This window comes from Hemicordylus capensis, chromosome 4 (assembly GCF_027244095.1).
Source record: "Hemicordylus capensis ecotype Gifberg chromosome 4, rHemCap1.1.pri, whole genome shotgun sequence".
In the NCBI taxonomy this organism is placed as follows: Eukaryota; Metazoa; Chordata; class Lepidosauria; order Squamata; family Cordylidae; genus Hemicordylus; species Hemicordylus capensis.
Window position 1 is genome coordinate 118,956,756 of NC_069660.1, and position 26,642 is coordinate 118,983,397.

General features: G+C 43.4%; 1 protein-coding gene across 2 annotated transcripts in view; it reads right to left on the reverse strand.

Annotated features, from left to right (window-relative positions):
- Positions 1-606: 606 nt before the first annotated feature.
- MCOLN2 (mucolipin TRP cation channel 2) overlaps positions 607-26,642 on the reverse strand; it is a 34,697-nt gene continuing 8,661 nt past the window's right edge. For both annotated transcript variants that reach the window (XM_053242794.1, XM_053242792.1), the window contains exons 3-14: positions 25,454-25,627; positions 24,577-24,721; positions 22,749-22,836; positions 22,558-22,654; positions 21,747-21,846; positions 13,023-13,135; positions 10,398-10,547; positions 9,774-9,875; positions 9,571-9,693; positions 5,430-5,636; positions 4,540-4,655; positions 607-2,266 (exon numbers count right to left, since the gene is read on the reverse strand). In XM_053242794.1, the coding sequence (XP_053098769.1) occupies positions 2,230-2,266; positions 4,540-4,655; positions 5,430-5,636; positions 9,571-9,693; positions 9,774-9,875; positions 10,398-10,547; positions 13,023-13,135; positions 21,747-21,846; positions 22,558-22,654; positions 22,749-22,836; positions 24,577-24,721; positions 25,454-25,627 (1,452 nt within the window). In that variant the 3' untranslated portion in view covers positions 607-2,229. The remainder of the gene's footprint in view (positions 2,267-4,539; positions 4,656-5,429; positions 5,637-9,570; positions 9,694-9,773; positions 9,876-10,397; positions 10,548-13,022; positions 13,136-21,746; positions 21,847-22,557; positions 22,655-22,748; positions 22,837-24,576; positions 24,722-25,453; positions 25,628-26,642) is intronic.

Below are 26,642 nucleotides of genomic sequence, written 5' to 3' on the forward strand. Positions count from 1 at the left end.
ATTGTGCATTAGATGCATTTTACAAGAGTAGCACTTTGGGGTAGTGCTCAAAATGGTTTAACTTTAGGTATTTCCTGCTGCCTATCTGGGAACCCTCCAGGAGCTGCAGAAAGTGCTCCATGTCAGAATCCACAGCATTTACTTCCTATTTAGAAACTAGGAGGAATATGATCAGATATCTTTAAAAGGAGGCATTAAAATTAACGAACACTAATCTAGCCATTTGATCGCATACTCCTTTCTCTTTAAACTAATCTGGACATATACTCCCCATAACATTAGAATGTTATGAGTTTCTCCAAACAGTTTGTTTGCTGTGAAATACCAAGCCTTTCTGGCCACAGAGATTTCTGCTTTACGACAGGAGGACACCAGATATATCTACTAGTATTAAAACTGGCATAAAAGCCAGTTTATGTGGTTGTTATTCTGGACACTGGTTTTGAGAGTGACAGACAACTCCCCAGCCCTTTTGGTTGGGAGTCATGACAATTTAATCACTTTGAAAGCTTTCTACATTTGTAAAATACCTTAGACTCAACAGGCAGAAGTGAGCTGGCACCACTGTTGGCTAACTTAGATTTGATTTTGAGACTTCTGCACAAGTTCATGGATGCTTCTCTTTATTTCCAAGTTTTATAAGTCACACTATTATGTTAATCATACAATGCATCATCCACAAGCACAGATTGCATGGCAAGCAGCAGCATTTGGTATATTTTGTGACCTAACATGACCAGTTGGCATTTTGAAATCCAGAAACATCATGTTTGAAATCCAGAAAGGAAAGTTTTAAAATCCATCTACATTTTTCATAAGAGATGGCACTGGTCTCATGGAAAGACCATGCTTCAGGACTGACGGGATCAGATGTTATTAATGCATGAGACTCACATGCATTAACAATTCTGACATTTTCACATTAATAAAAACAGATTTTGTTCTATTCTTAGGAAGGATCCTACATTCACAATTCATGTTTCGTGTGTGTGTTTAAGTACTTTGAGTTTGACAGCTCATTAATCAAATCAGAGAGCATTTTAGTAGATGCTTTTCACTTGGAAGTTTTAAGCCAAGGGTAAACAGATTACATCTCAGCGACATTGGTTCAAGATCTGGCATAGTAGTATTTCATTGTGACTGGGCTCTAAAAGTTGCTTGGGCTCACTCAGAGATCTTGTGCTAACCTAACAGAATGATGCCAGCCTTTCCTCATGCCAAATCACAACCTCCCCTCAGTTTCAACAGCAGTTTTGTCACACGACATGAAAGGGATGCAGTTTTCTCAGAAGACTCACAGATTAGCATCACTTCCTATAAACCCGTTAAGATTTATTTGTATACCTGAGTGGAGCTATTGCATTAAAAACAAGAGATGAATGAGATACCTCTAAATTTACAATTAAACACATCTGACCTGACTTGCCAGGATTTCTATCCCACATACAAAACTATAGTGCCATGTCTGAAGTAATATTTCATCAGTATAGAAGCTATCACAATGCTATAATTTGAGGAGTGAGCCAGAGGCTGTGTCCTTTCCAAGAAGTTACCATATGGCCTTGTTTGCCCAATTCACAAGATTTGAAAATGGAAGAAAGCCTGAGGCTAGAATACATAAGAACTCACACTGACAACGTCTTGTTTTTAAGAAAATAGTGTGTACAACAGTGATCTTTAAATGGCTGAATAATTTTAAAATCAACTTAAGACCAAAAATACCAAACTGCTTACTTTGTTATGCATAGTTTTGAGCTCTGCATACATTTAACAAAAAAAGTAGTGCATAAAGGCAAAACCTATTAGCTCCAAACACAAAGTTTAAAGGAAACACCTATCAAGAATTTTGTGGTGGGTTGTTTTTTTAGAGTGGGTTTCATTTAAATATTTTAATATAAAAATAGCTATAAATCAGGTTACAGTTCGAGGAATGACCAAGGGATACTTAACACTTGGACATTCTTACTGACAGTGCCTCTCATCCTGTACCGAAACACAAAGGCCACACACAAATGGTCATCAGCTGATCATACAACTGTAGCTCAACATACAGTTTTTGAGCTTCCTAATTCAGTCTGCAGAAAGATACAATCACTTCTCTCTCCATAACTTAGGAGAAACTTGTTTGTTGAGAAAATATAGCCACAGCAAATGCTGTATTGCAATTCAGGGTGGTCAGTTTGTTCCCAGCAGTCCATTCCTTGGAATTGTGGCCAGCATCACCTGTCTTCAGTTAACAAGTACCAAGTTGTCATCACTTTTCCGCCTGCAGAAAGGACATCATTCTATATCAATAAAAAAGTATGCCAATACAAAATATTGGACGGTACTATGGAAACTTGCCAAAGGCTCAAGTTTGTAACTGTTCTGATCTTTCCTGTGTTCATTTCCCATATGACTCAGGGCGGGGCTCTGAACAGCTGTTCCCACTATATACTTGACTGCTTTTTTTTTTTGCTACTCCTTATACCTCTACCTATTGTCCTGATCCTCAAAAAGGAGATTCAGGGGGGAAAAATCAAGATCTCTCATTGCAAGTTCCAGTCTAATGTAAGCAAATATAGGGGATGCAGTGGAGTAAGCTAGAGTTCAGATGTTAAACAGAGACTGCAATATATATATATATATATATATATATATATGTTATGAAGGGCCACAGGTAATCATTCTTCATACCCAGGTCCCGCCTATTCAGATCAATGCTGGTTGGTCAGAAGCAGCATCAGGATCTACTAGGACTGGGCAAGAAGCATTGCCAGATTAGGCTTCTGCATCCTCAGTTTCAGCACCTGAGCCAGAAGCACACTGATTATGTGCTCTGCACTAGCTAACCACTGTTATGCTTGAGAGGAGAGAAATCCTGGCAAAGATCTGGGCAGTTTTAATCTGCCTTTAGTTTTGAACAGTCTATCGCTGGCAAACAAAAGGCATGTTCACATTTGAGCTTTTTAAGTTGCCTGAAATGACTGGATGTCATTTTAAAGAAAGCAAATTCTTACAGCACATTGAATATATAAAAGCATGACCATATTAAACACTCCTTCCTTTTTGCTCAATTTAGGTGATTTTAGGAATGTTATTTACGGTGCTTCCAGTGTATAGTTATAACATCAACATTCTGAGACTAGAAGCTTTTAGCAACTGCCTGCTTAGTTCCATTAAGAAGTATGTGAAACACAGCATCAAATTCCCATGCCATTGTTCTGGTACTTAACCTCAAGAAAGCAACAAGGGCAATCAGGTCACAATGCTGCTGTGACAGTAGGAGCCAAACTAGAACCATGTTCCTGCTATTCAACTCTTCTAGAGACCCTGTCTGGATCTAGACTGCGGGCCTCACAATCCTACCCCCTTCCTCAAGCTTCGTGGACACAGTGTGCAGCGAGGTTACTTTCACTTTGCCTCTCCTTTCTTCAGCCTTCTCCCCTGGCCCCATGGTTTCTTTGGGTCCCAACTTTTCAAGTCCACTCTACTATCCTACTTCCTGTCTTCCTCTTTCCTAGTACTTCTGACCAAGAACTATGATGTTTCTTTAGAATTCCTTCTTCCCCATTTCCTCTGATCATTCTGAAAACATTAGCACTGTTCAGATGCGACATGTACAGAAGGGAGCAGAATTGCACCCATTTGTATGTACATTGGCCAGAAGTCAGGGAGACTAAACATGTGTGTTGGGGGCAGGGGCAGGGCCAGAAACCATAATCCTACTCCCCACCCCCATAAGCCTATTCAGACAATAATCTGAACAGTGATAGCATATCTTGGACAGTCTGAACTGTCTGCTAGCTGAATCCTAGCTCCACCAGCATCCAAGGCATCACCATCATACTGTATTTACCTGAATCTAAGACAAGATTCCCGCCCCCCTAGTTCTTGCCTATTAAATATGTGGGGGGAGGGTCATCTTATATTCCAAGAGTCTTCTTTCTTTTGAGTCAATACAGGTATAGCCTGTATTTTACAGGTAAATATGGTAGCATACATCTTTAAACTGGAACTTTGCAAATCCTGGGGCAACGGTAACCTGCACAGAATATGTGACCTTCTTAGAATGTTGTGCACGCACAGGTACTGTTCTCCCTTATATGAGCATTTTAGAATTATGTAGTGGGGTTCCAGAACTTTGAGGTCAGTGTGATCACACCCTTAGGCGTTCAACTGAAAAACAGAACATAATGTATACACTATTCTCACTTATTTTGTCTCCCAGATATTATTTAAAATTCAAGGTGTCCCCAGGAAAAGGATTTGTTGCTTTGCAGTTAATACCTAACTGACATGGCCTCATTAGTAGTTATTCCACAGCTTTAAAAAAAAAAAAAAAAACAGAGTACAAATGATCCCACACTTCTCTACTGACAGAAGTAATTTCTTAATGCTAAATACAATGGCAGGAGGTGGGGAAATGTACATAAGAGAATGGAAACTCCAGAGTTGGAGTTTGGCAGTGCCTCCCGGCACAAACCCCATCGATCACAATAAAGAGCAACTCTCAGGGGTATTTAGGAGAATCAAAGCAGACGGAATTGTGGAACTGACCTCCTACAGCAACAGAAACTCATGGATGTCTGTGGTCGCATGCTGTATTCTTCATCGCCACATTCTTTTAGAAATTCATGAAGATCTGTAACTGGAAAGCCACTCTGTTGGTATTTCTGAAACAGGAGTTGGGGGAGGGTTGATCCATTTAGGAAGCTGGTTTGCTCAAGTCATGCTCAATTCCATACTGTTCTCCCAACCCACTATAGTTTTTCCCAGTGGAAAAACAAGCATGAGGCTAGATGAAGCCACCACAGCAAGCATTGTAAAGCTAAATTAAGTTAGAATCAAATTCTGCATTTCACACCACTGGAGGGAAGATACAAGGCTCTCTCCTCCTACTCTCTTCTATATGCAGTGGCTCCACCTGTATGTTATCAAGCATACTTGCAATTCTGTATTTCAGAATCTCTCCCTCCCACACCCCTTATGTTTTAGGCTGTGTTACAATTTCGGCTACTTTCACTATACATATTACTTTCCAATAGTTTGAGCAGCAATAGCGGGGATGGGACAGGGAAGGGACCATCATCTTCTGGCTATGGACAAGTTTTTAAGGCTATGCAACCACTTGGTGTGCAAAAGCAAGATTGCCATTTTTAATGCCTTTTCCCTTCTTTAGAGGGTTTTCTAACCAGTAATGGAAGACACTTCCGTGATCCAACCTCGCAATCACGGAAGCACTCACCATCACATTTAGGGCTCTTCAGACAAGCCGCGTTTTAAGTGGCTACAGTGGTGCAGTTTTATAACATCTCAATCAGGCTTCATAATAGCAGAAAACTGAGAGTATATCTCCCTCTAAGTGAGCTCTAACTCAATAAGAAGCTTCTTATGGTTTAATAACTGAACTGAGGAGGAAAAAACAAACACTGGCCACAATAGTTTACCTTTATGGTGTCATAGGCATCTGTTATAAGTGCAATAAATAGGCTAAGGATCATGTATATGAAGAGACTTATGAAGGAATACAAGTATAGTCGACTGAATAGCCATACTAAAGTACTCTTCCGCTGGATTTGAGCAAACGTAGCAAACATATCATCACCATTGACCAAAGAAAACAGGCATTCTGCTACAGTGTTCATATCTTCAAACTAGAAAGGAATGAACACAACTGGTATCAAACAAATTACCACTGGACTTAAAAGAATCAGAGGGTTTAATTATCCCACCCCGTCTTTTTATCAAGATCTTAGGTTGCTTATGATACAAACTAAGATGGACATTATCAGGCCCAATAATTACCCAACCCTCATAATCAGGACTCCATCAGATACCTTAGTAAAAACATTACACTAACTTAAATTAGAGGTTTAATTCTAATTAAGTTAGAATTAAAGTAGAAGGTTTCAGATGGTAACAATGCCAAAGAGATAGGGCCATAGCAAGAGGCCTTACTCTTCACGCCATCCAACATTTGACAAAGCATGACAATATATGATTCTTTGTAATCTGTAACATTTAATATTAGCAAAGGCACTAGGCTTTTAACACAGCAAGACTTTTTCCTTGCAGATTAATAGCCGTTGCAATGCAGTCAACTTCCTCCTTTGCCAGAAGGCCCAAAGATTTGTCACCACAGCAGCAGTAATCACACAACTTCTCCCACCACTTATATGCAATGGGGAAGTCTCCGCAGCAAAAGCAAAGTGGATGGAGAGGTGCATGGAGGAGGAGATTCATCTCATCTCCCCTAGGTTTCCCTAGCTGCATCCCCAAGACACTCCCTGGCATTTGGAGTGGCAGCGAGTTCCATTTGGAGGGCAGATTAGATGGCTCCTTGGCATACAACAGCTGGCTGCTGACCTGGTATGCATTACGGAGACCTGGTCGGGAGAGGCTAGTGGTCGGGAGAGGCTAGTGGTCGGGAGAGGCTAGTGGTCGGGAGAGGCTAGTGGTCGGGAGAGGCTAGTGGTCGGGAGAGGCTAGTGGTCGGGAGAGGCTAGTGGTCGGGAGAGGCTAGTGGTCTGATCCCAGATCGTCTTGGCAGGATACTCTGGTGTAGCAGGTGAGAGAATATGGGTGGGGAAGTGCCATGGCTGAAGAATATCATCTCCCTTACTAGTATTCCACATTTATTGCAGAGTCTACTATGGAGGTGTCCAGTGACTCCTCTTATGGGATTAGATTCGATCACTTTCAGTTTTAGACTCCCAAGAATGTGGACAAGCTGCATCTGACTGTATGCCACCCAATCTCTTGACGCTTGTCCAGCTTTGCTTATTTCATCTTGCAACTGTACTATCAGAGGAGGTTTGGCAAATATTATAAATGCTTCTCTGAAGGAGGGCAGGATGCCTCCTTGTCTTAAGGAGGCCATCATTAAACCTTACTTAAAGAAAACTGCATTGGATTCCTCAGAGTTGATTTCCAACTAGGTACTGACAGAGGGACTGTGACTGTTGATCTTTTTAGATCTCTCAGCAGCTTTCAACATCATTGGCAACAGTATCCTGCTGGGTTGTCCAAGAGAGCTGTGTTTAAGTGGCATCATTTTACAGTGGTTTTGTTCCTACCTCTCTAGTAGATTCCAGATTATGTCACTTGGAGACTGTTGCTCTGCAAAGCAAGAATTAATGTATGGAGTCCCACAAGGCTCCATATTGTCTCCAGTACTTTTTTACACTTCAAAACCACTGGGAGAAATCAGGAGATTTGGGACAGGGTGTTATCGATATGCTGACGACACCCAAACTTATTTCTCCATATCAACCTCATCAGAAAATAGTGTAACCTCCCTAAATGCCTGCCTGAAAGCAGTAATGGGCTGCATTAGGGATACACTAAAGTTGAATCCAGATGAGACAGAGATACTAATGGGTGTATGTGTGTGCCTGCACTCAAGAGATGGTTTAGATCTGCTTGGATGGTGTTACACTCCCCGCAAAACAACAAGTACATTGCCTGGGAGTGCGCCTGGATTCAAAACTCTTTTCTCAGGTTGAAACAGTGGCCAGGAGAATTTTATTAGCAGCTTTGGCTGATATACCACCTATGCCTATTTCTGGAGGTAAATGTCTTTAAAACAGAGGTACTAACCTCCAGGCTTGACTACTGTAATGCACTCTTGTAGTGATCAGCAAGGCTGGTAATCTGTTACAATTCTACATGGGGATGCCTTTGTACATTGTTCAGAAACTACAATTGGTACAGAATGTGGCAGCCAGACTGGTCTCTAGGACAACCCAACGAGACCATATAACAGATTTTAGAAGAACTGTACTGGCTGCCATTATGTTTAATGGCATGAGTGAAATACGAAGTGCTTGTCATTACCTATAAAGCCCTTAACAGCTTGGGTCCGGTATTTAAGAGAGCACATCATTTGTCATGAACCCTGCCTCCTATTAAGATCTGGGGTGGTCTGGTTAGGGTTGCCACCAGCTTTTAGGGTGGCAATTCAGGACCAGGCCTTGTTTGTGGCTATCCCAGGGCACGTGTTCCCTGCCAAAAATAAGCATTTTTCCTACTCTGGCTGTTCTTAAGATGACCCTCAAGATGCCAATTTTCTCAGGCTTTTAGTCAAAATTAATTTTAAACTGCTTTTTAAAAATTCTGTTTCTATGTTTGTTGTATTTTAAAATTATGTGTACAGTCTAGGAACACACATAACAGGCAGTATATAATTAGAATAAAATATACCCCACAGGTTTGACTTAGGAACGGGGAATGCAAAGGGGTTGTTTTTTGCTGGAAAGTGATGATATTCTACAGGGAATACTGGGTGTGGGTTATACACATGAAGGTGAGGTAAACCATTTACGTAACTGACACTGATGCTGGTCAGTTTTGGTTCTCACATACAGTGCAATTTGGTATAAAAATAATCCCAGCAAAAAAGTATACTCTGAATTTAAAAAAAAAAGTTGCAAGCATTAGGGCCATGAAGCATTACAGTGCAAATGTCTACTGCTTGTATTTCTCTGTCATAGAGGCAGAGGAATCCAAACAGTAGAGTTATAGAAGTTTAAGCTCAATAGCAGCTGCAAAGGCACCCATAACCAGGACCAAAGAGAGGGGTTATTTAACGTTCATGCCTCAGCCCCAACAAAAATTGTATCCTATGACTATTAGCAATAGCAATAGCAATAGCACTTACATTTATATACCGCTCTACAGCCGAAGCTCTCTAAGCGGTTTACAATGATTTAGCATATTGCCCCCAACATTCTGGGTACTCATTTTACCGACCTCGGAAGGATGGAAGGCTGAGTCAACCTTGGGAAGGATGGAAGGCTGAGTCAACCTATTAGCCTTGGGAAGGAAGCTTCCATTGAAAGGCCCCCCTCTACACAATCCCAATTGGGCTCCTCAAGCTGCTATTAAGTTTTCTTATGCACACGGCCAAACTACATCCCTGCTAACTTGGCAAAGAAGCACCTTTTAATGTGGTGATTCTCTTTATTTAGCAGGGGGAGAGTAACTGGCCCTATCCACCCCCAGCACAGGACCTCCAGTGATGGTTGCTGGTATCTATCTTGTGTTTCTTTTTAGATTGTGAGCCTTTTGGGGGCAGGGATCCATCTTATTTGTTATTTCTCTGTGTAAACCGCCCTGAGCCATTTTGGAAGGGTGGTATAGAAATCAATCAATCAATCAAATAAATAAAATATAGAGTTTGGCCCCTGATCAGCATCAGAAATGTAGTACAATGCTGCCCTCTTGTGACAGACAAGAGACCTGCTACAACCTTATGAATTTTCCCTTCCATCTTTTTATTCTGTTGAAGTGCAGCCATGAAGTTCTCATTTGTTTCTCCAGCAATTTTGGCTTGCTTAACAAAACCAGATGTTGCATTTTTCTGAAAACATTCATATTTGATTCAAAATGCAAATTTACCCCCCCCCCATACACAAATATATCATCCAAGCACAAACAGCTCTGTGTGTGTGTGTGTGTGAGTGTGTGTGTGTACGTACACACTCACACATTATCTACTACTCACCCCATAAAAGCTGTTTAAACACTGTCACTTCACTATCCCAGTTAGACAGTCAACTAGGTTAAAATACACACACCCATGCATACCTTTTCATGATATGGTCCTAGAACAATCCAGCCACAGAAAGTATAGCCAAGATATATCATCCCAGCACAACAACAGAACCTTAGTACTTTTGGCAAGGATGCTTGCATGGTTAAAATGAGTACCTATAAAACAAGGAGAGGTGAAAGTGCCTGTCAAACAAAGTAAAAGCAAAAAGTGCTAGATATTTGACTCTAGAACTTACATTGTAAGTCTGGAAGTAGCCTAAGTATCGGATGACTCCAACCCAAACAAACAAAGTAGATGTGCCAAGCAAAATACTGCAAACATCATAGCTTGTAAGGTTCTGAAAGAGAAGAGTGCTAATTCAGAAAAAAACCAGGTTATATACAGTCGATATCTCTAAGATCACAAGTGCATTGGTGACAATTTAGTTTTTCACAACTGCTGCTCCAGTAAATGCCATTACAGATGGACCTCATCACACACAGTGCTGACACTCCCAGTTTCACCAATCTGCGGTTGGGCAATGGAGACCCAACCGCTGCATACACTGGTGCAAGAGGCATTAAAATACACTTGTCTGTGGTTCCTAGGTGACCATAAATGACCCCAAGGTAATTTCCTGCCACTATTTTGCAACTCTTAGTTTAAAAAGAAAATTCCTACAATTTTTTTCTGGAAGATTAGCAGAATTTAGAGTTTGGAGAAGCATTGCTGGAAAGCATAACACGGCATTTTATGTCACTTATTTCTGCCCCCCAGGAACATAAGCCTGCAACTGTCATCAACTTCAGGTCTTGTTATCTGCAGAAATTGAACCCCTGCAGGTAACAAAGTCCACCTGTATAATTTATAATTGACTTACCTTGGCTTTGATTTCCATTTTCATTATAGAGCCAATTATAGTCATCACATCACTGATAATCACCAGGACATACCACCCATTTATGAACTCCAGGCGGTCTGAATTGCACACGTGACGTTTATAGTTTTCCAAGAAGAAATTCACAAATCTCTGTTTTAAACATTAAGATGAGACTGTTGAGAAGTTTCTGCATTTCAGAGTAGGAAACACATACAAGTCTATTTTTATTTTAATATGTTTATATTACACCTCTCTTTATACAGGTTCAAAGCAGCTTACAATTGTAAAAAATGCACAGCAAAAAACACTATGAAGAGATGTGACCAGACAAAAAGCCTAGACAACTGAAAAACACACAGCCCAATTAAGAGTGATGGGAAAGGCATGTCAGAATAGATCCTTTTTAAAAGCAGATGTCTAAACCTCAAAAAGGAGGAGGTCCAGCAGAACCTCCTGAGGGAATGTGTTCCACAGAGAGAGGGCCACTACCAAGGTGGTCCTGCTTTGCATAACTGCCACATGGATCTCTGGGCGAAGAATGCACATAGAAGGCCTTCACAAAATTCTTATGAGAGAGGCAGCAGTCTTTAAGGTACCTTGGCCCCAACAGGGTTTTTAACGTCATCACCAACATCTTTAACCATGCCCAGCAACAAGCTGGTAACCAAAGCAGTTGGCAAAGCTCTGCTGTAATATGGTGTCAAAGGTCTTGTATCTGTCAAGATTTTTGCAGCTGTGTTCTAAGCCAGTTGAACTTTCCAAAACATCTTTGAAGGGCAGATTTAGACCACTAGAGTCTACAGTGTGATCTTAACAGGCCATCACCTACATCAAAGTGTAGACACCATGGAAGAAGTTTGTGGGTAGGTATCAACAATTCCAGTCAAGGACCCTTCTGCCCTGCTAACCATCTCTTACAGACTTTGTAGCAATATAGACAAGAAAGGGGGGGGAACGTTGCTGCAATTTCTTTTCCCCAAAACTGCACCAGAAGCAAGAAGACCCTCACCTTTTTAGTAAGCACAGAGGGCTCAAGGGGGAGGCAGAGTCTTCTTACACCTGCATGGAGGTTTCATCAAAGAAACGTTTTTCCAGTTGCCAAGCCGTTGTGTAAGTGAGAGAAGATTCCACCTCTGACAAGCAGAGAAGACTTAGGAATGAGGGGAGGGTCTCACTTGCAGAAGTTTCAATAAAGGAAAGAAACAACTGGAACAATTCCTGCAGATCCTGATCATACAAACCTCCATACAAGCAAGAGAAGACTCCATCTCTTCCAAGCCATCTGCACTTCCTTCCAGGGAGGCAAACTTTCATCCCATTTCTGCAGAACTTTGGACGACCTTGAAAGAGGTTAGGAACAGCAGGAGCCTCCTGCTTCTAAATCCTCTAGCATGTGAGAGAAATCTCTGCTGATGCAGGTGGTGGGGAAGAGAAAGCTTGGTAGCAAGGACAAAGAGAGATTTGGCTACTGAGCCAATCTGATATTTGTGGAATCCTGACTGTGGGAAATCCCACTGTAACCCTAAGAGGTAACTTCTACTGCCATATAAACATCAGAAGGATTGCAACAGGCTGCTAGGTTTTTATCTGACACCACGATAAGCATTTAGCACTACAGAGCCCAATTTCAAAGTGCAGTTGAATATTCAACTGTTAAAAGTAGGGATGTGCAGAATGTTTTGATGGTAATTAGACTTGAAACTGACTGTTTTAAGCTCAAAACAAAACCTATGGGGGTGGGGGAGAAGGTTAATCACCCACTTGCCCAATTCTTTTGTGGGCTGGGTGGTAGGTAGCACCCATCATACCCTACCACACAACTCACTATGGTGCCCCTATGAGCTACCCAAGGGGAACAATGGGGTATTTCAAGTTTCCCCAATTGTTCCCTATGACTGAAACACTCGAAACATTTCAAGTTTGTTCCATCAAAACAACCTGTTGGACCAGTTGTTTTGATGTAACCTTTTGAGCTTCATTTCAAGCTTGAAACATAATGTAAAATTCATTTTGTGCTCAGCCCTAGTCAGAAGCCACTCTGAAATTAAGAAGTTTTGGAGATCAAGTTACAGAGACCTGGCTTGGTAGATTTGTGTAGGAAACAGTGCCAACAATCTCAGGGTTATAAGAGAAAAGGCCCTTTCAGTTGTCACCACTAGTTTTGCAGTAGTGGGCACTTGCAATGAATTGTTCCATAGTTCAATTTAGTAAGAGAGATTTGAACAATCACAGAAGGGGACATTTGTAATGCCTCATCAGAAACAAGCTTTCATTCCACTACATCCTATTAATGTCAAGTTCCATCAGTGTTGACAAACTGGCACAGACACAACCAAAAAGCAAGCAGTATGCTTGACCGTCTGTAGCACTCGGTCAGTACTACCTTTTTAAAGCTGGCAGTTTTAAACTGTTGGTAGCTCTACATTGCAAGAAACAAATCCCAGACAGACCCCAGGACTATTAGGAGTGCAGTTGCAATGTTGTTGTTTTTTTAAGTTTTGCTCAGATTAAACTGATGTTCTGACCAAGTCACAGGTAGGCTGAATATTTTCTGTATGCTCATGCCCACACTATGCCTGCCTGAAGAAAAGAGGAAGAAAGCAAGCAGCCATCAATCTTACTTACTTTTTGCAGCTTTAGAGCAAGAATAATAGATCGCGTGCAGAGAATAAGGGAAGCAAAACAGCTCACAATGACGAACCCATCAAAAACCAAGATATATTGCGTGTTTTTCTGAACTATTACAGAAAAAAAACAATTAAATTATTGCACTCATGGCCTAACCATGTGAATCAAGTCACAAATCAGGGGTTCCCCAGATGGTGTTCAACTACAACTCCCAACATCCCCAGCCACAATGGCTTTTGGCTACTATAGTTGGGAGTGATGGGAGTTGAAGTCCAACATCTAGGGACCCAAGGTGGGGAACCCATAAACTAAATCACAGCCCAATATGCACTGTGTTATATAGACCAAGTCCTCCCCTCCCACTCCCAATAGATCTTGTTCCAACAGAAACCTGGGCATAAGTGGATTTCTATGCATAGCATTTCTAAGAATTGTTTATCTAGAGCCACTTGGGACACAATGAAGAGCACTTGCAGAACAAAGTAAGTAGCACCCCATAAGGAAGCTAAACGTGTTCAGTCACATCAGTATCCACTGTCCAGCAAGTTCTATTCACATGTGTAACTCTTATTTATCAAATTTCTATACCACCTGATAGGTACATCTCTAGGCGGTATACAAAGTTTAACACAATATCTGCCTTGCAAGCTTCTTTAGCTACACTCTCAGTAAAAGTGCAGATATTTATTTTTATTATTTATTTTGTTTATTCAATTTCTGTACTGCCCTTCCAAAATGGTTCAGATTTGATTAGATCTGACTGATACTGCAAAACTCATGGTCTCTTAAAAAGCCTAGTACATTCTGCCACTTGCACTCTGCTAGGCACTTGCACTATAAAATTTCAATTAACTTGGAGAAAGTTTTCCTACAGCAATATTCACAACATAGGTATTAGTAATTGAAAAGTTATTATGACCCATGATTAAGAAGTCCCTCCTACAGCACAGAGGAACAGCAGTTGCAGAAACATTTCGCACAGCCATTCAAGTATTAAAAGTTATATTACAACTTACTGCTTATTTTGAACTTTTGCTCTTGCCTTAAGATGAATCTTGGTTGGAGGTGGAAGGGGAAAGTATGTGGAAAGAGGTGGCTTTGCAATTTTAGATATTTATATTCCATCCTTAATAGCAAGTTCCCAAGGTAGCTTCCATGTCAGAAAAAAGTACAAATTGCTTCTCTTTTGCTGACACACTTATAGCTCTGGACCACAGCTGTGTGTTGCAATCCAGTTGGAGACAAAAACATTCCTTTAAAACCTCCCTCCAAGTTTATAACTAGATTATGCAAATTGTTATATCTTAAATTCTGTGTCAGAAAATTTTAATAAGTGTTCTTGCATACTTGCAATACCTTGGTATACACCAGAGCTCTGGCCGATGAAGCAAGCTGGGAGACAGCTGGAACGCAAGTGGAGGAAAACTTAGGGTGAATTCGAGTGAACACAGGTTGCTCGAATGTGCAACCTATTCTGTGGCAGTGGTGGAACAGAAAAAAAAGGGGGATTTTTGTTCATCATTGCATCCTGTCAATGTCATCCAGTGGGGCTTTCCAGGTGAAGGGGGGCCTATTGAAATCTGGCCCCGGGGGAAAGATGTGCTAGAACTCTCGGTAGTATGTCGTGATGCATTTGCACAGCACTTTGAGGGCAAAATTGCTCACATTCATCATGAGTTGGACTTTTCAGCCAATGCAGTGCCATTGGTATCGGTGTCCAGACTATCACCTAGTCCAGTTTTGCTGGAAGAGTTTCAACTAAAAATGCCTGAGGATGTGGACAAAGCGTTCAGTCAAGTTCAGCTGACCACATGCATGCCTAACCCTTGCCCTCCATGGCTTATTTAATCTAGTAGGGAGTGAAATTTTCTGTAGGGAGTGAAATTTATTTAATCTAGTAGGGAGTGAAATGGGTCCAGCAGATTCTAAAAGCTTAATTGAGAGAAGGAGTGGTCCCAGCTATGTTGAAGGAAGCTATTTGACTAGGAGTGTGCATGGTTTTGGTCCGGCATGATAGACCAGACCACCGGACCGGTCTGGCGGTGCAGGGGACTGTGACTTAAAGCGGGGGGGTAGTACTTCCCCCCCGGCCGCGCTTCCCCCTCCGGCGCTGTTCCTTTTTAAAATCTTCTTGGGGCGGCAGAGCTCCTCTCTGCCGCCCCTGCCCCCGTCGTCGTTTGAAAAGCTTTAACAGAGACGAGCACTAGTGACGCGCATGCGCCCTGCACGGCGCGCGCGCTCATCTCTGACGCTGCAGCGCGCCCCGCATACGTGATGTATGCGGCGCGCGTGCTGCAGTGTCAGAGACGAGCGCGCGCCGCACAGGGCGCATGCGCGCCGCTAGTGCTCGTCTCTGTTAAAGCTTTTCAAACGACAACAGGGGCAGGGGCGGCAGAGAGGAGCTCTGCCGCCCCAAGAAGATTTTTTAAAGGAACAGCGTCGGAGGGGGAAGCGCAGCAGGGGGGGGGGAAGTACTACCAGCCCCCCCCCGCTTAAAGTCACAGTCCCCCCCACCCCCTGCCGGACCAGCGGGGACTCCGAGCCATGCACACCCCTATATTTGACCACTCCTAAAGAAATCCAGCCTGGACCCAGCGATGTCAACAACTATAGGCCTATGGCCAATGTTCTCTTCCTAGGCAAGGTACTTGAGTGTGTAGTGGCTGACCAGCTCCAGATACTCTAGGAGGAAATGGATTATCTAGATCCATTTTAGTCAGACTCCAGGCCTGGCTTTGGAACAGAAACTGGTTTGTCACCCTGAGGGATGAGCTGCAGGGGGGACGGGTGAGGGGAGTGCAAACCTGTTAGTTCTCTTGGAGCTCCCAGCTGTTTTTCGATACCAGTGGTATTATGAACAGGCTGGCTGAGTTGGGTGTGAGAGGCACTGTTTGAGGTGGTTCTGATCATACCTGGAGGCCTGCTTCCAAAAGTTGTTGCTGGGGGATTATTGCTCAATCCCTTGGCAGTTCTGCAGGGTTCAATTATTTTTGCCACATTTGCCATGCCATCTGGAGATCTGGCCTGAGGTGCCATCAGAATGTAGATGACAATCTGTTATATCTCTCCATCATACGCAGGTGAGGCAGTGAATGTCCTGAATCGGTGCTTAGATGCAGTAAAGGACTAAATGAGGCTGAACAAGTTGAGATTCAATCCAAACAAGATAGATGTACCGTTCCTATATAAAGATGAATGATGTTCAGCCTGTTCTAGATGGGGTTTCACACACCCTTAAGGACCAAGTTCACCATCCAGGGGGTGCTCATCGATCCAGCACAGTCACTAGACATTCAAGTAGCCTCTGTGACTTGGAGCGCCTTTTATCAGCTTTGGCTGATACGCCAACTGCAACCTTACCTGGATGGAGCACAGTTACCCATGCTCTGGTAACCTCTCGCTTAGATTACTGCAATGTGTTATACATAGAGCTGCCTTTGAAAACAGTCTGGAAACTGCAGTTGGTATAAAATAGGACTTCAAGATAATTAACTGGGGTTCCGTGTTTTAATCATATAATGCCAGTGCTATCTCAGCTGCACTGGCTCCCAATCAGTTTCTCGGCTCAATCCATAATGCTGGTTTTAACCTTTAAAGCCATGAACTGTTTGGGATCAGGTTACCTGAGAGTGCGCCTGTAGTGATCAGCCTCCCCTCCCTCTAAAGAATTAACAGGGAATGAACCCTTGCCTCCACTGACAGGCGGGTGAGCTCCAGGGCAGCTACTCAGTACACCAGCTGGGTGGGATCTAGAGAGCGGTTGCGGGGAATTCTGGGAAAAAGAAGGGAGGTCTGTATTGAAGGAGGTGGTGTGGAAAGACTTAGTGAGGGGCATGGAGTTTTTGCTCCCCCGTAGTCAAAGCCAGCATGGAGCTTTCTCTCATGGAATAACTGCAGATACTTGAGACACAGGATTGCAGGAGCTTGATTCTCATCAGGTGTTGGATGAGTTTTCAAGGAAAAGGGGATTCAGCACACGGAACAGTTTGTCAGTCAGATTTTGCATTAGAAACTCATATTTCTTTGTGTGTATGCTTTGCATATTCCCCATACTGTTGTATTATCATTTAACTGCAAAGTAATTAAAATAAGATACACTAACCTATGCTCAACCCACCTAAGGCAGTGCAAAAGACTCTAAGCTTTTAAGCGTGCCTAAATGCAAACTGAAACCAAAGCCTGACAACCTATTTTTATAACCTACTAAGTATTTGGGGTATATTTAAAACCTAAAAGCCTCAGATGGAAGCAGTCTGTAGTAATTGAACAAAACTGGTCCCCCCTCCCTTTTCATCTTACAAGCCTCACAGAGTAGGATTTTAACTCAAGAAAATGGAGCATTGGTTACTCACCATGAAGGCTCCTTCTTGCTGCGAGGTCCAAGGGCGTCTGATGGACAGATGTTATCTTGACCCACATGACTCCAAGAGGCAGGACAATGTAATTAGGAAAGGTTTTAAGTTCGGGAGTAGCAGGCTCCTCCCCAGTTCTTTTAGTACCAGAAGCAACAGGTACAACGATGCGAAGCCACGTCTGGTAAACTAGGTAAAATGAGTCAAAAAAACAACTCCAAAACAGGAGATAACACACCAACTAGGCAAGCATACCGTAAACACATGGCAGAATAAGACACAGCCTGGAACCTGGACGGTAGGAGCTGACACAAGGGAGGGTTGAGACACCCTTGGACCTCGCAGCAAGAAGGAGCCTTCACGGTGAGTAACCAATGCTCTGTTCTCTGCTGCTATAGGTCCAAGGGCGTCTGACGGATGGGACATACCAAAGCTCCAGTCCCAACAGGGAGGGTAGCAGCAACTACCGTTCAGGGAGCACCTGCTGGAGGATGCGCCTCCCGAACGCTGCCTGGGCAGATGCATACATAACTAGTTTATAATGTTTGGTAAAGGTAGAGGGGGCCCGCCAGGTCGCCGCTCGGCAGATATCCTGGACGGGGGCGTTGGTGGAGAAGGCCGCTGAGGTGGCCGCTGACCTGGTAGAATGGGCCAAACTCTTGGTGGGTGCCCTAAGGCCTTGGGATTCGTATGCCAGAGAAATGCACGCCTTAAGCCGCCTAGCTAAGGTGGCGGGAGTCACTGGCTGGCCCATAGATCGTGGTAGAAAGGTCACAAATAGGGACTCATCAGTCCGAATCTGTTTAGTCTGCTTTATGTAGGCTTTTAGCACCTGCGGACGTCCAGCTTATGCCACGCTTTCTCAGCCGGGTGAACTGGGTGAGGGCAAAAGGAGGATAGCACTACATCTTGGGACATGTGAAAAGGGGATGCTACCTTGGGGCGAAAAAAGGGGTCTGGGATTAACCTCACAGAGTCCTCAGAAAAAAATGCAGAGGTTCTTGTGAACGGAAAAAGCCCTGAGCTCAGAAACTCTGCGTGCCGAGGTAATGGCTACTAGAAATGCGAGCTTGAGTGAGAGTATGCGTAAGGATATAGAGGACAAGGGTTCGAAGGGGGGACCCTGGAGGGCCTTGAGAACAGTGTGAAGCTTCCAGGTGGGAAAACGATGAACCACCGGAGGGGACAGGAGAGTAGCACCCTGTAGAAAACGTCTCAGGTGTGGATGGCGCCGGCCCACACCCTTAGATGTCCCTGGAATTAGACCCACGAGGGAAGAGGCTTGGCGTTTCAGGGTGTTGAAACGCCCTTGTCCAGGCCGTCTTGCAAGAACTGTAGGAGGAGAGAGAGGGAGGCCGAGCCTCTCGGGACCCCATGACGGCCTGACCAGTGGAGGAAGGCTCTCCACGTAGATTGATATATCCGGTTGGTGGATGAACGTCTGGAAGCTAGCATAGTGTTCAGGACTGATGCCAGGTATCCATGGCGCTTCAGGAGGCGCCGTTCAGTTTCCAAGCGGCTAGCTTTAACCAGCCTGGATCCGGATGAGAAACTGGACCCTGCTGTAGAAGATCTGGTCGAACAGGCAGTGGCAGGTGAGGTTCAGAAGCAAGGTTGAGAAGCTCTGCAAACCGTGGCCTCCGTGGCCAGTACGGGGCCACCAGGACAATCTGGGCTCAAAGGAGTTTTACTCTGCGAAGGACCCTTGCCAGCAGAGGGGTGGGAGGGAAGGCATAGAGGAGGCCCCGCGGCCATGGGACCGAGAGGGCGTCCACTGCTTCCGCCTGGCGACAGGGAAACCTCGTGAAGAAGCGGGGTAGATGAGAGTTGGCAGGTGTTGCAAATAGGTCCAACTAGAGGAAACCCGAAGCGTTCCGTGATGAACAGAAAGACCTCCGGATGCAGGCGCCACTCCCCTGGGAGGAGGTCCGAGCGGCTCAGCCAGTCCGCTACAGTATTCAGATCTCCTTGCATGTGGTGCGCCCTCAAGGATGCTATGTGGAGTTCTGCCCAGTGGAACAGTAACGTTGTCTCCGCCTGGAGGGACCGGGACCTGGTGCCTCCTTGTTGATTCACGTGAGCCTTCGCCGTGGTATTGTCCATGCGGATCAGCACATGGCGGTGAAGCAGAGAGGCCTCAAACTCCTGTAAGGCTTGGCGAATGGCTCTGAGTTCTAGCCAGTTTATACTGTGTTGGCGTTCCTCTGCCGACCATTTTCCCTGTGCAGAGAGGTGCTGACAGTGAGCTCCCCATCCCCTTCTGCTGGCGTCTGTAGTCACGATGATCCTGGGGGAGTCTAGGAACTCCTTTCCCACCGATAAGTGTGGGGCGGTGATCCACCACTGAAGGGAATGCCGAACCTCTTGGGGAAGGCTCAACCGTCTGCTGGACTTGACTGCTATGTCTGCATGAAAAGGGAGGAGGAACCACTGCAGGGGCCTCAGGTGGAAACGTCCCCAAGGCATGGACTGTAGGCTCGCTACCATCAGGCCTAGGAGTCTGGACAGGGCCATGATGGGAGTGCGGTTGGATTTCAGGACCTGGCGTACTTCTGCTTCCAGGGTATGTCTTCGGTCCCGAGACAGGAAGAGCTTGTCCAGCTGAGTGTCTATCAGGACTCCTAGGTGGAGAATCTGGTGCGCTGGTACCAGTTGACTCTTTGCCTTGCTTATGACGAACCCGTGAGTGTTGAGTGTGGGGAGGGTGGTCTGTAGGTCCAGCAGGGCAGACCGGCTTGACTTCAACTGAAGAAGAAGGTCGTCCAGGTACCAAAAGATCCTCACGCCCTGAAGTCTGAGGTGTGCTCCCGCCCTATCATGCCTGCTGTTTTTGCTTGGATTGGAATGAGAAGGAGGCCCGGTTCCCAAACTGCTGTCTAGAAGCTCTGGCTCTGCCCCAGTAGGGGCGATGAGCCCTTGACCCCCTGTCCCTGCCTGCGACGGTTGGTCGAAAGGGGCGAAAGGACTGGGGAGGAGCCTGCTACTCCCGAACTTAAAACCTTTCTGACTTACATTGTCCTGCCTCTTGGAGTCATGTGGGTCAAGATAACATCCATCCGTCAGACGCCCTTGGACCTATAGCAGCAGAGAAAGGGAGGGAGGAAAGGGGATATCTCTGGTGCAAACACATCCTCAAGCGCTCAGCAACCATCAGTTTTTTTAATCATGTGTAGACCTACACGTGGAAGGTTTTTGTACTTATCCAATAGCAAGATAAAGAGAGTTTTCCCTGGGATTCCACTCCAAGCCCAGGAAGGTTCAAGCTCTGTTGTTAAGAGGGGTGGTGGTGGCAACATTTTGATTCTACCGGAAATATAGATTTGTTTTATGAGAAGCCCAGCCATGCAGCTCATCAGGGATGAATAAGCATTTTTCCCCTCACGTGAGCTGCTCTGAGGCAAAGGCTTTAATCCACTATAGCACCTTCCCCCATATGTCTTGACTCTGACCTTAAGATCTTCTTTAGCGGCACTGCTCTAAGTGCCCCTGATAAACAAGGTGAGGAGGGTGGCTACTAGGGAGAGGGCCTTTTCGGAGGTGGCTCTCTACAGTAGCCTCCCCAGAGAGGCTCACTTGGTGCCATCACTTTGTTTTTTTAAATGCCAGGTGATGACCTTTCTGTTCACTCAAGCTTTTTTTTTAAAAAAAAACACTTTTAAAAATGTTTTGTACTGTTATTTTCTTGTGTTGTGATTTAATGGATATATTTTTATATTTCATACTTGTACTTTTAATTTTTATTTTAATTGTGCATTGTTTTAATTATAAACTACTTTGGGATTATTTTAATAAAAGGTAGTATAGAAATGGAATAGAATGCATACATTTTGTATGTTGTGTTTTATGTATTTTTATTGGATATTCAATGTTGTGTTGTGAACCACCAAAGAACAATTTGTTATGGGGAGGCTAGCAAATAAGATTAAACTAATTAGTATGCAGAAAAGGGATCACTTAGTCTTAGAACAATTATACCAAATTTCTGTCAACTGAGTTACACACACCCCATTGTATGGCCTATTCCTTAAACCACAGAGCTGACAAATGCCTAAAATGGAATCAGACTGCTGTGCTAGTGTGCTCAGTCTGTGGGAGCTGTGTATGCTTTGACAACAAATGGACTTACGATCTCTCACTGGCACAGATATGTCAGAAGAGTCACCTTTGTCAGATACGGCATCAGACTCACATGCTCAAGGGCACCAGCAAAAATAAATAAATAAATGTGTTCGATTCGCCAGTTGCCGTAAGGCAGCTGCTGCTAACCCCACTCCCCAACCAAGAAATGAGAATCCAGAAACCTCAGGTTTTTATCTCTGAATATGTACATATACACCTAGTAGCTTCTCATACGCACAGATGTACTTACTAGAGCCAGATATATTCCAGTCTTTGCATTCTTGAATATCAGCATCAGTATCAAAAAATATTTTCATTTTACCACTGTGAGCTTTGTTGTTAAAAGTGATCTGTTGGCATAATGTACGTATTCTTTTTTAGTTCTCCTACTTGAAGCAATATATCACAAAAAAGCCTTACAGATAACAAGAAAGTTGTCAGATATTTTAAGCTTTATAACTAACGCACAGATTGATTCAAATCACTATCCTGAAAGTGCTGCAGCCAGGAGAAAGCAGCAATAAATGGGTACCAATTCATCCTGCCTTCTAAATCATGGCAGCTCTTTGCAGCTAGGATCCAATTAATCAACCATCCAATTAATAGTTCCTACCAAAGGAGAGGGATACCAAAGGAGAGGGAGGCGAAGTGGATCATACCTTCATTTTGCCAAGCTGCCTCTAAGGGTTATATACATATAAGAAAATCTCCTGACAGCAGGACAAAAGAACAAGAGGCGTACTTTGCAAAACGTAGCAAGGGGCACTAACTACATAATATTGCATTAAAGCAAGTTGATTAGCATATGAACTCTGACTGATGATATAAATGAACTACACTGCCACAAAATAGAATAAAAAAGGAAAAAAATAGAAAATATTCCAATATCTTGTACTAAAAAAATTAGGATTTCCAATTAAATGTTGAAGTAGAACAAGTGATTAGATGCTATTTCCCTTTCTAGGCCATTCTAGCTACAGCATATTTGACTGGAGAACAAAAGCAACCCATCATACTAAAAACTGTATATATTTTCTATGTGTAGAAAAAAGAGCACTTACAGTATTTTCAAATTCATAACAGTCAGGCAGTTCACGGGCTCGAATGGTTTGCAGATCAATGCCTTTTAGTTTAAAAGAGATTTCAACTTCTATAAGCCTGGTTAGTTTGAGAAAGAGAAGGCATTATAATTTATTCCTTTTTTAAAGGAATAAATAAAAAGGAGGGAGAGATTTCCAAAACATCAGTTTACCTGTAAAAATCAAGTCTGAAGAATTCTTCATTTTTCAAATCACTTATTTCCTTAGTAGCCAGTTCCTGTGGGTCTAGGCGAATACATTCTAAGACAAACAAATGCACGCTTTTATCCCCTAATTGCTTTCAAGACCATGTTATATAATATAGAGCTTCACTTCTATAGACACATACCTGGGAGTATCTTGTTGATCTTAGGGGGGTTTTCTTCCAAGTAAGCATATACAGAATGCTTCAGCAAAACAATCTAAAGCCATTTTCTTGTGCTCCAGGATAAAGTGTTCAGCAATAACCTATTGTAGCATATTGCAGAAGTGGCAGAATGTCCTAGCAGACACACTTTTTTAATGTTTACTCTTCTGAATCCATGAAAGAGCAATTGCCATTAATAAATAGTGCTGGACAGTGCAGAATTCTGTACAAGCACACCTTGTATGTATCTATCCCACAATCTGCCTCCTCTTTAGTTAGTTAAACAGGAGATCAGGATTTTCATGCAACACCATGACATCTGAGTAGGGTGCATTTCAAAAGCTCTTGTGGTTGTGACAGACCACCACAAGAACCAGATGCAATCCTCAGAGCCAGTTCATATTTTTGCTAGTCTAGACAGATAACCAAACTACCCTCAAGGTAATGAGTTTGGTCACCTGGACCTTCCTGTGAAGAGGCAAGAAGGATTTTATTACCCATCAGAAGCAAAACAGTCATCTATATGGACTCACATGTTCACTACAAGTTTTACCTGCAGATGACACAGGTGCAAATATGATCAAGAGGTACAACACTTCTGAGAGGGGATCTGCCAGACAATAAGGACTCGCTTCCTCAAATCTGTAACACTCCTGGAACCAGTTCTTGCAAATTATAGCATTTAATTGCCTCAGGAAACTATCTTGCATTAGAAATCAAGCTGAGAGAGGCATTTCTCACATGCACCCTAACCCAGGCTAGGGAAGCCCAGCCTGGGTTAGGCTGTGTGTGAGAACCACCAAGATCAGGTCCACTCCCAGCAGGGCACCACCACCTAGCCCCACTTTTAAGCCTGGCTCTTAGGCAGGGGTTAAGTGCTCAAGCAAGCCCTTAATCTCGGCTCCAGGACTGTGCGTTCACTGGGGCTATGTTTCACCCCAACAGACACAGAGACAGGCACCTTGAGCACCTGTCTCCTGGGGGAATCCCCCAATGCATTGCACATGTTGCACAGTGCATGGTGGGATATCCGGAAGCCAGGAAGCATCATCCTGGCCTCCGGAGCTCTGTGCTGCAGCACACAGCATGGATCATCTGGGAGCACAATCCGCACTCCCAGAAACAGTCAATCACTCATTGGGGGCGGGGCGGAGGTGTGTTTAACCAGCCTTCCCCCATACCTGCCAAGTCATGTGAATGACTTCATAGTGTTATCAATTAAGCTCATCACACACACACACACACGTTTGCAGCCCTTCTTGATCAGCAGCAAGTGGGCCACGATTTTCACATTATATTTTAACAACATCTTTAGACCCACGACAAGATAACATCCATGCCTTTAAAAAGGTTCCCAGGACTTATTCCAGTACTATGTTCTTTAAATGAGAGCACAATATGTCTAGAAATAGGAAGGTGTGTTGATTCCTGTTATACAGCAGCTATGCAGATATCCAGGATGCCACAAAGCTGTTGTGTGTCATAGTCATGTTACCATTTAAAAGGAAAAGCAAACTAGCATTCTGATGGCTTCCCTACACCACATGTCTCCTCAGCAGCTCTTTGCACTGAAACAATACAATTTCTCCTTCCTAAATAAAGCAACCAGACTTTTCTAGAGGTAAACACTATACCTGTTTCAATAGTACTGTCTATATTCAGTGTGCCGTTGGAAGGAAGCATTGTGCCTTTTCTGTATTGCTGTTTACAGATCTGTAAGCCATCTTCATCTTGCTCATAACCAAGCGTACCCAGTGATATATTCTTCAATTGTCGGTACTAGTTACAAAGCAACATACAAAACAAGAATAACAGTCCCCATGATGGCTAAACCAAAGTATTTTCTCAAGGAAGGTTAACAGCACCTTTCCCTCTGGATTATGCCACTTGTGATAAGTAGAAGAGATGCCCTTCTCTGTAGCCACAAACTAGAGATGGCAGATTTAGACACATAACCAGACACAGAATGCCAAGCTCTGGGAAACCAGTTCTATAAGCTAAGAAGGAGAGCATCTCAACCTCTATTAGTAGCAATATAGTCAAAAGCTCCTGCATTACTGATGCCTAAGCTATTTCTATCCCGCTCCCCCTGCCATTTATCTGAAAGCAAATCCCATCTGTCTGAAAAGTTTGTTTACAAACAAGACTGTCAATTGCAATTAGAACATTATGAGTTAACAGAAAAGTCAATTGCTGCCTTCCAACAGCAGGATGGCTAGGGTGCTGCTTTAGCCTTGGCATGGCTTTTGAACACTCAACCAGCCAAATTACAAGAGGCATGCAAGTTCTAGAAGAGATTAGAAACTACTGGAAGACAGGTGCCACACCAGACTAATGGAGAAAAGCAGTTACCTCATCTCCAGCATAATCCCAGACATCAGTTTGTAGATACAAGCATCCCAAGTGTAAACTCTAAAAATGATAAACTGCTCACTGTGTTAACTATGTTGGGTTTTCACAGTAAGGCATCTGCAATCCATCTCTGTGTGCAGATACCATGAATTTACTTACCCGAGTTACTGCAAAAAAGATACTGTCAGAGACATCTTGCTGTGTATATACACTGCAGCTGTAGTCATCTTCATCAACACCAGAGTAATTTTTCAGAAACAGGTGCTTGAAAGCAACTGTGTTCTCCTCTTTGAAGGAAACCACCAACTGATTGCTCAAACCAAAAAGGATAAGCTTAAGGGGGAAAACAAGAAGAAGTGGTGCACTGTTTCACTCATTAACATATATTAAACTTCACAGTGTTTAAGTTGTGCAGTGTCATTATTAAAATACAAGTGCTCTAACAGAGTTCATAGTAGAATATTTCTTTTTTACCACCTCACTGAACCTCAAGTATACAGAAAGCACCCCTCACATTCATGTATGCACCTATGATTACTTTAAACTGTACCTGCATTAGCTATTTACCATGTGATTCACACAGTAATTCAACTTAATACTGTACATAGCATGCATATCACATTAGATCAGTGTTAGAGCTATATTAAAAACTGGTGAAAAATAAAGAGCTGTCAAGAGGCATATACCTACTAGCATAGAATTATTTATTCAACTCAACTGGCATTAGAGACAGAACTATACATTGCATCTCAATCTCTTGTCTTCAAAGCTTAGCCTCTGCATCGTCTCTGAAACTCGGGGCTTGAAGGGCACAAGTTACAGCAGGGATACGGCAGGTGCATAGAGGCTTTAATCCTTCCTCCTTGTAATCCCTCTCACTTGCTTTCTCCCACACCTGCAGGTTCCCCGGCGCTAGACACAACTCTGACTTCTGCTATAGGAAAAGCCATGGCTGGAGAGTGGAAATTGGTCTCTTTGGCTAGTCTATCACTGTAGTAAAGTAAGATTAAACAACTCCTTCCATTTTTCTTTAAATGTAAACCACTTTGAGAACTTTGATAAAAAGTGGTACATTGATATTCATTGTAGTCCATGTCTCCACTGAAAGCTTTGCCCTTTGAGCCCTGACATACAGGGGAGAAACCAGTGCTAAGGCTGGAAAAGGATGAGACTGAACACACATTTCTACCATTGGCTTTAGGACATTTGAGGATGGAATAGCCTGACAAATGAAGCTCAATATCTGGCAAGTGCAGAAGGAAACAACTGGCCTTTCATAGCTTTTGGGCAAGAATGACAATCATGAATCTAACCTAAGCAGCAAGAGGGCCATTACATATTAATGACA